This window comes from Triturus cristatus, chromosome 12 (genome assembly GCF_964204655.1).
Source record: "Triturus cristatus chromosome 12, aTriCri1.1, whole genome shotgun sequence".
Taxonomy (NCBI): Eukaryota; Metazoa; Chordata; class Amphibia; order Caudata; family Salamandridae; genus Triturus; species Triturus cristatus.
Window position 1 is genome coordinate 813,496,134 of NC_140595.1, and position 17,902 is coordinate 813,514,035.

Below are 17,902 nucleotides of genomic sequence, written 5' to 3' on the forward strand. Positions count from 1 at the left end.
ACCCCCCTGGGTGCCGCAGGTACTGAAATAAGCTCACCGTTCCGAGAGGATCAATTGGACTATTACACGCATAGAGAACTCAAACAGTTTTGCAAAGACCTTGGCATCGCTACCACCGGACTAAGCACAAAGGAAGACTTCCAGAAAGTACTGAAAGCCTGGGTCGAGACGGGGGCGCCCCCGACCCAAACGGAAGAAGACTCTACCCATGAACAAACAAGCACCCCGGCGAGAAACAACGGGCCAGAGGGGAACCTGTCCTCCGAGGAACTAGCGGACCGAGAGAGAAGCCGCAACCACGAACTGGAACTGGCAAAACTAAAAATCGAGGGAGAGATAAAACTGGCAGAGAAGAAGTTAGCCGTCGAGCAGTTACGGCTACAAGGGGAACTCGAAGAGAAGAGACTCCAAAGGGAGCACGACGAAAAGAAACTCCAGCTAGAACATGAACGCGGCCTGAAGGAGATTGAGTGGCGGGCTAGACACGAAAAGTCACAGCCGCACGGGAATCCACAGCCCGTTCCCGCCGGGGAAACCAAAGTTCACATCCCCAAGGATGTGGTCAAGGAGTATTATAAGAACGATGATATCCAGCAGTGGTTTAAGGCCTACGAAGTCGCCATGACCTCTCACCGAGTCCCGCAGAAGGATTGGGGGGCTGGCCTATGGGGCCGGTTCTTAAGCGAAGGAAGGGACACTCTGCTCGATCTGCCCTCCGCGGTCATGAACTCCTACAGCCACATGAAGGAAGCCCTCGTGGGCCGGTACGGACTCACCCCCGAAATGTACCGACAACGGTTCCGAGATTGCAAAAAGATACCGGGCACCACGTGGGTCGAATACGTGAACTTTTACAGCCGAGCCTTGGACGGGTGGATCAAGGGCAGCAAGGTCTCCACCTTCGAAGAACTGTTCGATCTGATCGCCTGGGAACACTTAGCGGCCAATTGCTTTATAGAACTGCGCCAGCATCTCCTAGACAGTAAACTCACCGACCCTCGGAAGCTGGCCGCTGAGGCTGATCGTTGGGTGAACACCCGGGCCACCCGGGGCCCCGTGGGGGACTACGGCCGCCACAGTCAGGGTCCCCCCCGCCAGAGGGGCGGAGGGAACCACGGCCGACCAAGAGACTTTGCCGGGGGGTCCTCCACCAGCCCCCCCAGCAGCCCACCAGCGGCGGGTTCGGCCCAGTCTCCAGCCAGCACCGGAGCCCCAGGACGACCAGGTCCACGAGCTAGGATCACCTGCTTCCGCTGCCAGCAGCCCGGACACTACGCCAATGACCCCCAGTGTCCCCAGTATCAGCGAACCACCACGACCAACCCCCCGACCCGGCAGATGGCCTCCGTGGCTCTGGGGGAAGAAATGGCAGACTCCGAGGAATGGGAACCAGCGGCCATGGCCCTGGTCTCCCTTGGTGATCGAGAAATGGTCCCCGGGACACCCTTGCCCGCCAACACAGAAAAGTACCGACAGCGGGTGACCATCAACGGCCACCGAGTCGAGGGCCTTCGCGACACCGGGGCGAGTGTCACCGCGGTCCACCGCAGCCTAATTTCCGAAGACCAGATCCTAGCCGGAGCCCTCTGTCCGGTCGTATCCTCCGACAATTCTGAGAGCCTCTGCCAGATGGCCCTGGTGCCCTTCGAGTGGGGAGGGGTCTCCGGAGAACTGAAGGTAGCGGTCCGGACCTCGCAGCCCGTAGACTGCCTCCTGGGCAACGACCTGGAGAGTTCCCCGTGGGGGCAGGTAGAACGAAGAGCCCACCTGGAGATGATGGGCCTACCAGAATGGGTCTGCGCCACCACGCGCTCCATGACCGCACGAGTGGCCCCCTCCAAGGGCGGTGAAGCCCTCTTACCGAACACTTTCCCCGAAAGCAGGGACCCCCTACCAGAAGCAGACAACCCTCCTTCCGAGGAAGAAGGAGACACTAACCCAGGGGAAGGACCGGAACCTTCCGCCCCAGAGGCCCCGATGGAACTCGAAGAACTGCCCGAGTTGGCCCAGTGGCACTGCGAAGGGGGGCCCTCCCGCGAAGAGTTCTGCCAGGAACAGACCACTTGCCCCTCCCTCGAGGGACTTAGACAACAAGCCGAAGCCCAGGTCGCCGGTGACCAAACCGGAACCCATTGGGTCTATTGGGACAATGGCCTCCTCTACAGCGAGCAAAAGTCCGCCGAGCTCGGCGCAGCACGAGTACTGGTGGTACCCCTGCGGTTCCGGAGCCTCCTCCTGGGCCTGGCCCACGATGTACCCTTGGCAGGCCACTTAGGCCAAGACAAGACATATCAGCGATTGGTTACCCACTTCTATTGGCCCAAGATGCGAGCGAATGTAGAAGCACACTGCAAATCATGCCTCACGTGCCAGGGCAGTGGGAAGAGTGGCGGAAAACGCAAAGCTCCCTTACAACCGTTCCCCGTTGTGAGTACCCCGTTCGAGCGGGTCGGCATCGACATCGTGGGACCCCTGGATCTGAAGACCGCCCAGGGCCACAGATTCATCCTTGTCCTGGTGGACCATGCCACCCGCTACCCCGAGGCCATCCCCCTCCGCACCGTGACGGCTCCCGTGGTGGGCCGGGCTCTCATGGGGATCTTCTCCCGTGTCGGATTTCCCCGCGAGGTTGTGAGTGATCGCGGCACGAACTTTATATCCCGCTACATGAAGTCCCTGTGGCAGCAGTGCGGAGTCACGTATAAGTTCACGACCCCCTACCACCCCCAGGGCAACGGCCTGGTGGAACGCTTCAACCGAACTCTGAAGGGAATGATCCTGGGCCTCGAAGAGCCCCTGCGCCGGAAATGGGACGTCCTCCTCCCTTGCCTCCTATTCGCGTACCGGGAGGTTCCCCAAAAGTCTCTGGGGTTCAGCCCCTTCGAACTGCTGTACGGACATCCCGTTCGAGGGCCCCTGAGCCTCGTCAAAGAGGGCTGGGAGACAAGCCCCCGGGGGACACCCCCGGATGTGTTCCGCTACATTCTGGCGCTCCGCAACCAGACAAGGAAGTTTAGAGAACTTGCAGAGGCTAACCTCGAGGCCAGCCAAGAAGAAATGAAGCGCTGGTATGACCAGAACGCAACCCTGGTCGAGTTCCAGCCGGGCCAGCAGGTTTGGGTCATGGCTCCGGTGAAACCCTGCGCCCTACAAGACAAATGGACTGGCCCATTCAAGGTGGTCGAACGGAAGAGCCAGGTCACGTATCTGGTCGACGTACAGTCCCCACGGAACCCCCTCCGGGTCCTCCACGTAAACCGTCTCAAGCCCCACTTCGTAAGGACAGAATTGAGTTTGCTACTGGCCACCGATGAGGGGGCAGAAGAAGACACTGAACCCCTGCCCGACCTCCTGTGCACGAAAGAACTGGACGGTTCCGTGGAGGGTGTGACACTGTCGGCCACCCTCACTCCCCAGCAGGCCAACGACTGCCGCCAGCTGCTCGGACAATTCGCAGACCTCTTCTCCCTCATTCCAAGGGTGACCGACTGGTGTGTCCACGACGTGGACACCGGCGACTGCCCGCCTGTGAGACACCGAGCCTACCGGGTGCCTGACCGGGTCCGCACCTGCATCAAGACCGAGGTACAGAAAATGCTCAACCTAGGGGTCATCGAGCCCTCCGACAGCCCCTGGGCCAGCCCGGTGGTTCTGGTCCCGAAGGCGGCCTCCCCAGGGGTCGCCCCCGAACTAAGATTCTGTGTAGACTATCGGGGGCTCAACGCGGTCACCCGGGCAGACGCTCACCCTATTCCCCGAGCCGACGAGCTCATCGACCGCCTGGGGGCCGCCCAGTTCCTCAGCACTTTCGACCTGACCTGCGGGTACTGGCAGATCGCTCTCACGGAAGGGGCGAAAGAGCGCTCTGCCTTCTCCACGCCAGATGGCCACTACCGCTTCAGGGTCATGCCGTTCGGAATGAAAAACGCCCCAGCCACGTTCCAGCGGTTGGTGAACAAGGTCCTGGCCGGACTCGAGGAGTTCAGCGCAGCGTACCTTGACGACATCGCCGTATTCAGCTCTCAATGGCACGAGCATCTCAAGCACCTCCGACAAGTACTAGTGGCCCTGCGCCGAGCAGGCCTGACAGTGAAAGCCAGCAAATGCCAGCTCGGACAAGGCTCCGTGGTCTACCTGGGGCATCAGGTGGGCAGCGGCCAGGTCGCCCCTCTCCAGCCGAAGATCGATGCCATCAAGTCCTGGGAGCCCCCCACCACGCAGACAGAGGTTCGGGCCTTCCTGGGCCTTACGGGGTACTACCGGAGGTTCATTAAAAATTATGGTAATATCGCAGGGCCCCTCACAGAATTGACCTCCAAGAAGCTTCCGCAGAAGGTGCAGTGGACCCCCCAGTGCCAGCAGGCGTTCGACGCCTTGAAAACCGCCATGTGCACCGCTCCCGTACTCAAGGCCCCCGACTACTCCCAAGAGTTCGTGGTCCAGACCGACGCATCCGAACATGGCATCGGGGCCGTGCTCTCGCAGTTCGATGACAAGGGCATTGATCAGCCCATAGCTTTCATCAGCCGAAGGCTGCTGCCGAGAGAGCAGCGTTGGAGTACTATAGAGCGAGAGGCCTTTGCCGTAGTCTGGGCCCTCAAGAAACTGCGGCCCTACTTGTTCGGAACCCATTTTCGAGTACAGACGGACCACCTGTGAGAAGTTGGCCTGATGTATGATGTCACTAGTTATAGTGTACACCTTATATCAGTCCAAATACCCTTATGGTGATTGGTTGTAAAGTCAACCTTATAGACCAGCTATCCTAGTGGTAGCATGGACAAGAGCAGTCTTAGGCTAAACTCTGAATGGCATGTGAAGCCAGCTGTGATACCATATATAATCCCTTGAATACCAAATGAAAGGACACCACAACAGATATATATATAAAATAAAGTGTATTTATTCTAAGCAAACCCTCAGCACTCTTTATGAGTTTAGAGGTAAGTACAACACAGTCTTATTAATGCATACAGTAAGTCACACAGGTAAGTAATACAGTTAGGCCCTAGGGGCCACGCAAACCATATACTAAATAAGTGGTATAAGAACCACTGTCACGGAAATAGAATAGGCCTAGGCCTAGGGAATCGCTGGGGCTACACTACACTAGCGTTAGTTAGGAAGTGGGAGGCCCACGGGATTCGTGTGCAGAGTGGAAACACTCACGCGTAATGCGTAAAAGTCAATAGCAATGTTACAGTTTAGAAATAGATAGATTTAGGACACTTCCGGAGTAGCTAGGAAGTTGAGACTTGAAAACTAGACACTAGGATAGTCACTATCCTGATGAGCACCGGAGTACCCAAGTTACCTAGCCCACAGGCTGCGGGTGCATAGGGGTGAAGATGCGTCGTTTTCGTCGTCGACTCCTATGGATGCCTGAAGAAAGATGCTGACAGGCAGTCAGGGGAGAGTGTCCGGTGGATCCCAAGGCTGGGATCAAGAAGAGAAGAAACCTGCAAGCAGAGGGGACAGAGTCAAGGTCACTAGCCAGTGACCACGTGGAACCAGGAAGGAACCAGGCGATGTCGTGAAGAGTTGCAGGTGAAGGTGAAGCTTGTCGCTGCAGCCAGGAGGACCAGGAAGAGTCGAGGACGACCAGGACCAGGAGGCGAGCTGTCCCACGAAGGCTCTTGCTGTCGGCGGCGTCGAAGTTGGACTAGGACTCACCAAGCCTTGGCAAGCGGAACCCACGAAGAACAAGGGACTTGCTTCTGGTGCAGACCAGGAAGGTCTGGGGTGCTGCTTCTTTGCAGAGAAGCGGGAGCCAGTCTGGAGGAGCCAAACCAGCGCAGAAGATTTCAGGGAGCGTCGTCACAGAGGCCACTAGCCAGCGGGCAAGCAACCGGACAGACGCGGCAAGCAGGAAAATGCTGAAGGGCCCCACGCAGGACTCGTGGAGTGTGGGAGGCTGATCTTCGTTGCAGTTGGTGCTTGGGGTTGGGGCTTCTCAATCCCCGGTGCACAACTTCGAGGGTACCTCAGAAGCTGCGCTGTAAGTTACTAGCCACTTTTCCCAGGTAGCCGGTCCCACGTCGCTCGTCGCCTCCACGGATCTCAGCTCTGCTGCAGATGTGGATGAGGGTCGGAGGAGTCTGGAAATCAAGGCTCTGGTCAGGCTCTGCAGTCGGTTCCTCGTCGAACGTTTCGCAAAGCAAAGGGTAGTCTCTTGATGGTGCCTGTTTGCACAGGGTAGCCACTCCTTGGCTACAAGGGAGATTCTTCAGTCTTCTTTTTTCGTCGAATGTCGAAGGTCCAGAGTTTCTGTTCAGTTTTGCAGGTTCAGGATAATCTAAAGTCTTGAGGCCCAACTCCCACTCTTATACTAATCTGGGGGGCTGGGATACCTGCTAGGTCACGCCTTATGGGTGGGACCTGGGAGGGGGTGGTTACACCCACTTCCCTTTGTCCAGTTTCGCGCCAGAGCTGGGGCTGGAGTGCCCCAGCGCCGGTTTGAACTGGACTATGCAAGGAACACCTTGTGTGCCCCAGGCATGTCTCATTCCTTTCAGCCCACCCTGCCCCAATACACTAAAGGCTGTCTGGGGAGGTGCTAGCACCTCCCCAAGCAGGAAACCTATTGTCCAGGCCTCCCTGGCTGGGATCACTCCCAGCAGCAGGAGGTCAGACTTGTGTCTGTGGCAGCAGCATCCATTTTGTGATGCTGAGGCTTTGGTTAGAGTTAAACAGCAAAGTAGGATTTTAACATGTCTCTCCCTCTAGAAGGGGGGAATAATATCCTCATCACCAGAAATGGTATGGGGGTATTATTCCAAAGTGTTAGACACCTTACACGACATGTTTTGATAAAGCCAAACCATAGTTACCATAACCGTTTAAGATTATAAGGCACTTTAAGAGTATATGGTAGGCTATATCATAGAACAGCTATAAGGACATGGTTCCGAAAGCTGCAGACAGGCTCAGCTCATGCTAGAGCACCATCTCACATGTTACCAAGCACTCTGCCTCCAGGATTGTTAAGGCCTGCCATAGGAGTGACTGATAGGTACACATGTGTCTATATATAAGGTAGGTATAGGAATACTACACCTAAGCAAGGGGTGATTACACGACCTTGCCCCAGCTGAGTGACCAGCCAGTTGTGTCTGATTGGAAGGCCAGACCACGGGTGGCATAATACATGCTGCAGCCCCTGGGAGGCCTAGGGTACACCTATGCCCTGGGTACCTAGGGTACACTGTACAGGGTCCAATAAGGTGATCCTTACCAATTGGTTATGTACCTAGGGTACATGGAGTCCATTTTACAGAGAGAGCAGACAGCCTGAGACCCTGAATGGCAGGATCTCAGGCCAACTAAGTCGAAAAACCAGCTAGACACTAGGCAAAAAGTTGGGGGTAACCATAGTCAGATATCCACCTTCCTACACCACCGGCCCTTGCAATGGCTAATGCGGATGAGGGGGGAGAACCCCAAGCTACTACGATGGTCCATCTCCCTCCAAGGGATGGATTTCACTGTCGAACATCGCCCCGGGACGGATCATGCCAACGCCGACGGCCTGTCCCGGTTCTTCCGCTTCGGCGAGGAGAACCCCCCAGTGGATGGGTAGTTCTCCACGCCTTTCAGCTGGGGGGGACGCGTGTGAGACCGGCCTCACGGCGTGGCCCTCTCCATCATCCAGCCAACCTGCAACCACCCTCAAGACACGACATCCCCGACTCCGGCCGCCCCAGCCACCCCCGATCCGCGGGCCGGCCAGAGGCCTGACCAACTCACCACCCTACCACGCATGTCCAACCAAGGAAGCGGGAGCCTCAACACAGACCCAGAGGCGCCAGCCCAGTCACACCTCGGGTCGCCTTCCCCGGGAGGACTCAATCGGCCACCAGGCCCCTGGGGAGCAGGCGCCTCCCCTACCGAGCGTCTGGGGTCCCTCCCAGGCCCACCTGAAAAGACCAAAGAAGTGAGCGGCAGGAAATCCCGCCGAACCCCCTCCGTCACCCAGTCCCCCCTCTGCGAGCACTCCGGACTTCAAAGAACCAGCGGAGTATAACAAGGGGTGCCGGAGAAACAAGGACAGAGAAGACCTGGAACCATCTGAGCCTGCAGACGCTGTCGCGGCTCCTGAACGCTGAAGTCACCTGGGCCTGCTGAGTGACTCGCGGCCTCTTGCTATTGAACCATCTGAGCCCTGCGGACTAGGTCGCGGCTCCCGAACACTGAACCACCTAGGCCTGCTGAGTGACTCGCGGCCCCCAGCTATTGAACCATCTGAGCCCTGCTGACGGAATCGCGGCTCCTGAACTCCGACCACCTGTGCCTGCTGAGAGACTCGCGGCGCTCCCCTTGAGGACGACTCGGGAAGAGATCGCCCAGAGACACGACACCCTCCGGCTCGAGGATTGTGAGCTTCCGCAGGGTATTTCGCAGAGACACTATCTTGAAAGACTGTCCCGCTACCCCCATTCCCCACGACTGACTTGTGGTACGTTGTGCCACTGCTGTACTATTCGCCTTTTGGGTCATAAAGATCCCTTGAAATCATCGATAAAAGAACTTATCGTCCTACAAAGAATACGTGTGGTGTCCCTCTGTTCACAGTGCAGTTCAGGGTGTGCGCGCCTGGTTCGGCTTATTTGGGAGAGGTGGGTCAAAGGGGTGGGCAGGACGTGTATCGAACCCCCTTCCGGCGAACGCCTTTCCAACAATGGCAATTTCAGGGAAAAGAAGGCCAACTTCCAAGGTTAATGATTAAAGTTTATTTGTAAAGCGCTGAAAGCTGTTGATGGTGGAGGTCAGGATAAACGTTGCAGTTAGATTGGATTGAACGAGGCTGCCCAACAAACCTGTCTGAATAAAATTCTGGGATCGGAAGTGATCTCCGCTGGACTGGCCCAGCTGAAGACCTTGATCTGTACTGGATATCTCAGGGCTGAAACGTGGTGTCCCCGATGACATGGAGTTATCTGGTCACCTTCGGAATCCTCCCTTCTTGTTAGTTAGGCTGCTATCACCCATAACCATTTAAAGGAACATTTATTTATACCACAAGGAAGCCACAAACATTTCCAGTGAAAGTAAATATTTAAAGCATAGGTGGACACATTAATTGTTCAAGGGAGAAGGCGGCACTATTGTGGTGAAGAGGGTTTCTGTAGTGAGTTGGCCTATAGCTGAGCAGCACAGAATGGCCAGGCACTAATCATTACATGAAAGTCATGTTGACCGTGAATTGTACGAGCAGGCAGTGTGAGCCACAAGCACATGTTCAAGGTAAGCTGATGAAGAAAAGTAAACATTTCATAAGCGTGCATGGCAGGCTCACAGATCTCATGTCTTGGACACCACAAACAGTGTTTATTCAGTGCTGCAGCTCTGGTGCAGCGAAATAAACACACATCCCTCCTTTCTAACACCTAGTAGGGAGTAAGGCTAGACAGCCAAAACTGTAGAGTTGCAACAATGCTAAATGTAGTGTAAAATGAGGCATGCCTCACTTATACACACAGAGTTATCAGAAAACCATATCTCCTTTCCTCGCCACCATCACAGGTGCCTACACCTGTGCGCAGCCCTCTCTGGCCCTCGCCCCCATCACAGGTGCCTACACCTGTGCACAGCCCACACCCTCAGCCCTGTCTGGCCCTCGCCCCCATCACAGGTGCCTACACCTGTGCGCATCCCACACCCTCAGCCCTCTATGGCCCTCGCCCCCATCACAGGTGCCTACATCTGTGCGCAGCCCACACCCTCAGCCCTCTCTGGCCCTCGCCCCCATCACCGGTGCCTGCACCTGTGCGCAGCCCACACCCGCAGCCCTCTCTGGCACTCGCCCCCATCACAGGTGCCTACCCCTGTGCGCAGCCCACACCCCCAGCCCTCTCTGGCCCTCGCCCCCATCACAGGTGCCTACACCTGTGCGCAGCCCACACCCTCAGCCCTCTCTGGCCCTCGCCCCCATCACAGGTGCCTACACCTGTGCGCAGCCCGCACCCTCAGCCCTCTCTGGCCCTCGCCCCCATCACAGGTGCCTACACCTGTGCGCAGCCCGCACCCTCAGCCCTCTCTGGCCCTCGCCCCCATCACAGGTGCCTACCCCTGTGCGCAGCCCACACCCTCAGCCCTCTCTGGCCCTCGCCCCCATCACAGGTGCCTACCCCTGTGCGCAGCCCGCACCCTCAGCCCTCTCTGGCCCTCGCCCCCATCACAGGTGCCTACACCTGTGCGCAGCCCGCACCCTCAGCCCTCTCTGGCCCTCGCCCCCATCACAGGTGCCTACCCCTGTGCGCAGCCCACACCCTCAGCCCTCTCTGGCCCTCGCCCCCATCACAGGTGCCTACCCCTGTGCGCAGCCCACACCCTCAGCCCTCTCTGGCCTTCGCCCCCATCACAGGTGCCTACACCTGTGCGCAGCCCACACCCCCAGCCCTCTCTGGCCCTCTCTGGCCCGAGCTCTTCACACGGTGGGATTCTGAACACTTGTTAATAGAGCATGAACGATTCATTGAAGCGGGCTAAAAAAAGGTTCTGTATTTGGGTTGAGTCTGAAACTTGTATTATTAAAAGATTGCTCACAAAAATCAGGCAGCGCTGCCGAGGACAAGGCGACAGCAAGCACCTTATGAAGCCACCAGAAAATGCTACAATCAGGTCACATAATTAAAGTTATGAAACTCTTGAGAGGCGGGCGAAGGAAAGAAGTGATGAAAACCAGTGAAACCAGGAGCACGTTAGGGCCTCTCTGTTTGCAGCACAGCTTAGAGCATCTTTACCTTAACTCTACCCTCATCTGCAGCTGCCACTGAATGCATAGATTATATAGTCCCTTCAACTTCAGCACATTTGCAGACCCCTCCTCTCCTGCAGCAATTCGGAGATGGGAACCAATCTAGGGACCGATTTATATATTGGCGTAAGTAAGCATACTACGCAATGGGGCTGATTTAGATTACAGGACTTATCTGCGAGCCGCCCGCTGAATTTATATACATATATACACTGCTCTGTCTCCACCATGGCCAAAGGTCTGGTGGTGTAAGCGTTCACCAGTAAGGTCAATCCCAACGCCTTCCCACACCCTGCCTGATTCGGAGTCCAACAAAATAGAGACATTAGGCACGCGCATCTTTCCCTCGTGAGACTTCGTCTGTGGTCCGTGAATGCCAGCTGCCTCTTGCCCACTGGGACACAGTGGCCCGCGTCTTATCAGCAGTCCTTGACTCATGCTATCCAAGGTTGGCTGTGATGCAGCTAAATGTGTGAGTTGCTCAGGCTTGGACAGGACTGACTCCTTAGGTTGGGCTATGGGTATGAGGGTGGCACTAACCGCACCACCTAGATGAGGTCTACGGAATTCTCCAGGGAGGTCCAACCCCCCTCCTGATGGGCATGCCAATGGATGGCTGTGGCCTTTTCGAATATGGTAAAGAAACCAGGGCCACAGTTCGTTCCTAGAGCCCGCGTGCCCCACCCAGATAGTTCCATCAGCTTTTGGGGCTACTACAGGGGCTTCCAATACTTCCAACATTAGACCCCGCGACCAGCCCAACATGTCCACCTTTCATGGTCGAGGCTGCGGTTTGCAAAAATCAAGGACATTTGGGACAACGTGTACCCCAGTCCCCCACTCCTCCATCGCTGCAATCTCAAAGTCACTTTAATGTGTCCTTTCTGGCAAACAGTCAACCTGTCGTAGGCAGGATCCGATATTTCCTTCAAAGGTAGCAGTCTGCACTTCAGACAAGTGGGTCGTCCAAAATGTACATTGGGGTACACCCTCACATTTTGTTTCGCCCACTGCACTTTCCATCACTGTCAAGGCAGCTGACGAAGGACCACCTGTCCATCTTGCAGCAGGAAGAGTAGGCCTTTTTGGCCAAAGAGGCAATAGAGAGGTCTCCAGCATCAGCAGTAGGAGCTGGGTGTTACTCAAGCTACTTCCTAGTGCTGAAGAAGGACAGAGGTCTTCGTCCTATTTTAGATCTGTGCCCTTCCAATGCCTTCTTGCAGAAGGACACATTAAAGACACTCACACTAGCCCAGGTCCTGTCTGCCCTAAACCCTGGAGACTGGATCATGACATTTTTCCTGCAATGCACTTATTTCTAAATCCCCATCCTGCAGGGCAGGCCCACAGGCACTTCCTGTGGTTGACCGTCAGTCAGGTGCATTTTTAGTTTGCATTGCTCCCTTTCGGCCTCCTGGTCACAGCACACCTTCTGAGGTTTGGGTACCAATCTTCTCCTACCCCGAAGACTGGCTGTTAAAGGCGGACTTGCCCCAGGCAGTCATCAGCCACCTTCAGATGACATCAAACCTCTTCTTATCGTTGGTATTCACTATCAACATTCCAAAGTCCTTTACAGATGCTCACTTCCATCAGGGCCATTTAGGATACTGTATAGTTTTGTGCCTTTCGTCCGGTGCGGAAAGTCCAGGACATTTGGGCTATGATCCTGAAGTTTCAGCCTCTGTCCTGGACCTCAGTACGGATGAGTCAAAGGCCGCTGGGGTTGTGTACCTCCTGCGTGCTGCTGGTGAAGCAGAAGGCATATGAGGGCTCTGCAGTGTGACCTGAAGTCGCAGACAGCACAGCATTTGGGGAATCTGTCTGATTGTTGGAGACTGCAAAAGATCTGCAGTGGTGGCTGCTGGACAGCTATTGGTTCAGTGGAGACCCCTCTCCTTACTCTTCCCAGAATTTACAGGGCTCACAGATGCATCACTTCTGTGTTAGGAAGGCAATCTGGGAGGCGTGGGGAGCAGAGGCAGCGGAAGCTCGATTCGCTTGGTGTTGAAGGCCTTCCTGCCCACCATTGGGTGAAGACTGATCAGGTGCTCACAGACAACACTACCATGCGGTACCGCAACAGACTGTGCAGAGTTGATTCTTGGGTCCTGTGCCAGGAGGCTCTACGACTCTGGAAGTGCTGGGCCGCCAGGGAGTTTCTCTGGTGGAGAACCATTTGGCAGAATCTCTAAATGCAGAGGCAGACAAACTCCGCTGCTTAGAGGGCCACCAATGGCAGTTACACCCAGAAGTGGGGCAGGGTGTCCCCCATCAGTGGGGAGAATCCTGGTTCAATTCTTTCCAAACAATAAAAAATGCACAATTTCTGCAGTTTCGCACATTGCAGTTACCAAGACGCTCTCTCTCATAGACGGGAATGACCGGCCAAGCCATCCTAAAGCCTCCAGATTGGACGAAGAGAGTGTGGTACCCAGAACTCCAGGGCATGAGCATCTGTCCTCCGATGAAGCTGCCACTTCGGGAGGATCCTTTGGCGTGGCAGCAGGGCTGAGTCCTGCCCCTGGGCTTGCACAGTCTGCAGCTTCATGCTTGGAGATTGAGTGGCAGCAGTTGGCCTTGCTCTCGAGGTTGTTGATGTCATCTCGGTGGCGAAGCGTTCCTCTAAAAAAACAGTGTATGCCAGTCGTTAGGACACATTTGTGACTTCGTATGGCACCCGTCAAATTGGCCCACTACAGGCTTAGCCGTCTGAAGTTTTTTCATTTGTTTTGTCCCAGACCCAGTAAGGACTTGCTTTGGGCACTGTTAAAGGCTATTTGTCAGCTCTTTCTGCTTTTTGTGGTTGCCGAATCAGCCTTCTTATTTAAATCATCTGTTGTGATGAGATTTTTTAAATCACTTGCAACACTTGTTGCCTGGAACGCCCTCTGTGTTGCCACAGAGAGACTTGAACTTAGTTCTCACTGTTTTGATGTGCATCTCTTTTCAGCCCCTGCACAGTTCTCCATTAAGGCTTCTGATGTTAACTTGCATTCTCAATGCCATTACTTTAGCTGCGCGTGAGCGAGCTGCTGGCGCCTTCTGTCAACCAACGTTAAAAAACATTCTTCGTAGAGAAGTTGTTCTTGAGGGCGCGTGGTTCCCTTCTGCCTATAGTGGTCACGCCATTTCATTTCGGGCAGACTATGACGCTTCCGACATTCTTTGCCCCATCTAAAAGGGCACTAAGCGATTATAACCATTGCAACAAAGACCATCGGGTGGACAAACAGCTCTTTGTGGGGTTCTCTGGGGCAAAGAAGGAAAAGGCAGTGCACTAAAGGACCGTCTCCTGATGGATTGTTCTCTGTATAAAGATCTGCTTTGCACCGGTGAATGACGAAGTAAACTCCAGAAGGCTTATGGGCTCATTCCACCAGAGCTAATGCTGCTACCACTGCGCTAGCGTGCAGAGTACCTGTCTTGTGTATTTGTCACACTGCTTTGTGGGCATTGGTTCATACATTCATGAAACACTACTGCCTCAACAGTCAGGTTCATCGAGAGGGGCATTTTGCTCACTCGAACCTGCAGGACTTTTTGATCTGAGATAGTTCACAGACCCACCACCTGGGGAGGTTCTGCTTTGGAACCTTTTCACAGGGTGAGGAATCTGCAGTTAGAAGTATCCATCAGAAGAACAAGTAACTTACCTCCGGGAACGATCTTTGTGGTGGTCACTCTATCTAAACGCAGATTCCCCACCGACCCTCCCACCTCCCCATTCGGTGAACTGGACTCATTTCCATGAAAAAAAGTCCCAATCTAGAAATCTCTACACTAGTCTTGCCAATCTGTTAATGGGTTCTGTGTCTAAGGGATCGGACAGCCTAAGAAAGTAACTGAGGTCAGCGCGCATGGGTGGTGCTTATATGTGGCGCCACTTGTCACTTTCGGAGCAGAACGACGTCAGCACGGGGCCACACAACTCCACCTATTGGCGTGCAGGAGCACTGCTTTAGTTTGCAGATCCAGTCTGACGCCTAGGGAATATTCACAAGGTGAGGAATCCGTGGTTGGATAGATTATCTACTAGAAAGATAGTTACCTCAGATAAGTAACTTGTGCATATCAACCCCAGAACTCTTGCACCCATGGTCTAGATCAACTTATATGGAATGTATATATTGTTGAACAATTCAGGTGCAGAACTTGTGGGTCTCTCCTTGTTTTCACGTGTATATTATGCTTTTTCATTATCCATAAGGGGACTGGTCCACACTGCATGAAGGAATATAGAACTGCTATGATAAATAAATCAACTCCATGAGATATCCTTCTAGCTCACTAGATATAGTCAGTCAGTAAAAGTTCTTGAAACAAGTGCATCGGTGGCCGGGAGATCAGTTCTCAATCATTGGCAGCGACACTGGGACAGCTGTGTTCAGGAATGCCAGCAATGACAATTGGAAATGAATGCCAAATGTCCTAAAATTGAATTTTTATATTTTTGTCTTCCCTTCAGGAGTTGGCAGAATACGAAAAAGCTTCAGACCACATCAAAATGACAGAAGAAAGTGAGTACATTATTTTTAATTTGGGCATGTAAGGCTTCTGTACTCTTACCTTGTAGGCTCGCTCCTGCAAGAATATCAAGGAAAGCGTTACTTTCATGAGGTGACTTCTTTACTCCTAACTTGTAGACTCGCTCCTGCTAGCATATCAAGGAAAGCGTTACTTTTATATATTGACTTCTTTACTCCTACCTTGTAGACTTGCTCCTGCACGGATACAAAGGAAAGCGTTACTTTCATGTGGTGACTTCTTTACTCCTACCTTGTAGGCTCGCTCCTGCATGGATATCAAGGAAAGCGTTACTTTCATGTGTTGACTTCTTTACTCCTACCTTGTAGGCTCGCTCCTGCATGGATATCAAGGAAAGCGTTACTTTCATGTGTTGACTTCTTTACTCCTACCTTGTAGGCTCGCCCATGCAAGGATATCAAGGAAAGCGTTACTTTCATGTGGTGACTTCTTTACTCCTACCTGTAGGCTTACTCCTGCAGGGATATCAAGGAATATGTTACTTTCATGTGGTGACTTCTTTACTCCTAACTTGAGGCTCGCTCCTGCAAGCATAGCAAGGAAAGCGTTACTTTCATGTGTTGACTTCTTTACTCCCACCTTGTAGGCTCGCTCTTGTGCCAAACTGGGTGACTGGGTGGGGTAGTACAAACAATCCACAAGCGTAGGTTATAAAGAGGCTTTATTGGAGCGTCCACACACCAAGAGCAAGGAGTACAACTGACCAGAACCCTCCATAGAACTTAGAACATAAGTTGAGGATAAACACCCTGGCACCAATAACAGTGAAGAATAATAGCCCACACGTTAGACTGGCCGCTGCAATGCACCTAGGCTGTAATAGAACACTTGACTATGAACATTCTACACCTACACTCTACCTATGTACACTACTACACTGGGAGAACCATGCTGAGGGTTCTGACGTACATTGTGATTTCCACTGATGTCCTGGGGCCTGGCTGACTTAGACTGACAATGAAACATGAGCCACAAGTACAACCCTGTAGTATGTGACACTCAGCGAAGCCAGGCGTGCACTCCAAGGCTTACTCAGGGAAGTGGAGTGTGGTTAGAGGATCAGAATTCAGCAATGAACCCAACACCACCCAATAATGCAGTTTCCAGCCACTGCTTTTACTATCACCTAACACTACACAAGGATATAGAACATCAGTTGTCAAGGATACTACAACTATGCTATTATCTAGGACTTAAGAAAGAATGCAGAACAGATGGAAATCCAGACAGGTGCTGCTTGCGGTAGGCGAGGTCTGCATCTTTCTGCAAGTTCAGTGGCCCAAGGGTCAGCCTCTGTAATGTGCATTATTGTTGGTTTACCCCAAATCTAGTGTGTTGAGGTCTTGCATTGTGAGGGAGCTGGGTTCTCCTGCTGTCGCAGCAGCAAGGGCCCCCTCAGACACTAGGCTGCAGCTGATGGATTCAGTACATGGTCAGCTCTGTCTGACCCCCACCATCTCCAGGACACATCCGGTCTTCCAGACAAGCTGTGGAACAGCACGGGAACGGCCACAGTGCTTCTCAGACTCACCAAAATTAGGAGCACCACCACCCGGAGAAGTTTGAAGAGGAACTTTACCTATAGCTGATTCTAGAGCCCGCTCTGTGAATACCTGGGCATTATGCCGGGGGTTGCTGGTCATCGACAGCACCGTAGCAGTGTGGCAGCTCCCAGGGGCTCTCTGGCACGGTTGTTACCAGGTGATGGATTCTTGTATAAGTGCATCCTCTCATTGGTGCCATTTTGGTCTTTATCCAGTGGCCACGCCACTCACTCTCAGCCCCGATTGGGGGGGGGGGGAGGGGGTCATACTAGAGCAGCAGAATCCACCACTGTCTTTTCTATAATTCTAGGTGCAATTTCACCCAGATGATTAGCTCCGCCCTCTTCCTCTGAGCAGCTCCACTTTTGCCAGTCATGGCTGGGATTATCCTTAAGGCAGGCACCAGCAAAGTTCTTTCCCCTGGCCAGACAGAATCCTCTTCCAAGTAGATTCACAGCTCCTGCACCAGATTGCTGTAGATTCCCCTAAGGTGATGTCCCCTGTCCTTTGGGAAACTGGCTCTCAAAGAAATTTGCCTTGGATCTCAGAATATTTCCCCAACACGCTGTAGGGTGTTGCATTCACTGGCCAGTAAGTAGCTTGGGAACCATGACTGGCAGTTTCAGTCCTTCTCTTATGCTTCGTTCTTATACAAGGTTTGTGTATGCCACATATGCTATCCTCGAACCAATTCAAAATGGTTCCTTCACTTTCTTCTAGAGCAGACACGCTTTATGTCTCCAGTTGACGGCAGAGAGTGAGTGGAGAAGCCGGGTTCTTCACTGGGAGGAGCTCAGATGGGCTCAAAGAGGAGAGAGGCTTGACGCCTATATTGTGATGGAGTGACCCTTCCACCAGACTCTAAATCAGGTGCTCAGTCAGAGGGATAATCTGATCATCGCTTTATGAGCACATCAAGAATGACCAGCTCTTCAGGAGAGCGCATCGAGAGTGTAGCACTCGCAGAGTGGTTGTGGCGCGTCCCATGTAGGTTTCATATGGATTTTCCGTGTCTGCAAAACCTTGGCACTGGTGAAATGTGGACTGACATCTG

At 53.7% G+C, this 17,902-nt stretch overlaps 1 protein-coding gene across 1 annotated transcript in view; it reads left to right on the plus strand.

Annotated features, from left to right (window-relative positions):
* Window positions 1-17,902, plus strand: part of LOC146782954 (thialysine N-epsilon-acetyltransferase-like) — a 61,224-nt gene that overhangs the window by 8,904 nt on the left and 34,418 nt on the right. Inside the window, exon 2 of the mRNA XM_085639180.1 lies at window positions 15,225-15,276. Within this exon, the coding sequence (XP_085495306.1) occupies window positions 15,225-15,276 (52 nt within the window). The remainder of the gene's footprint in view (window positions 1-15,224; window positions 15,277-17,902) is intronic.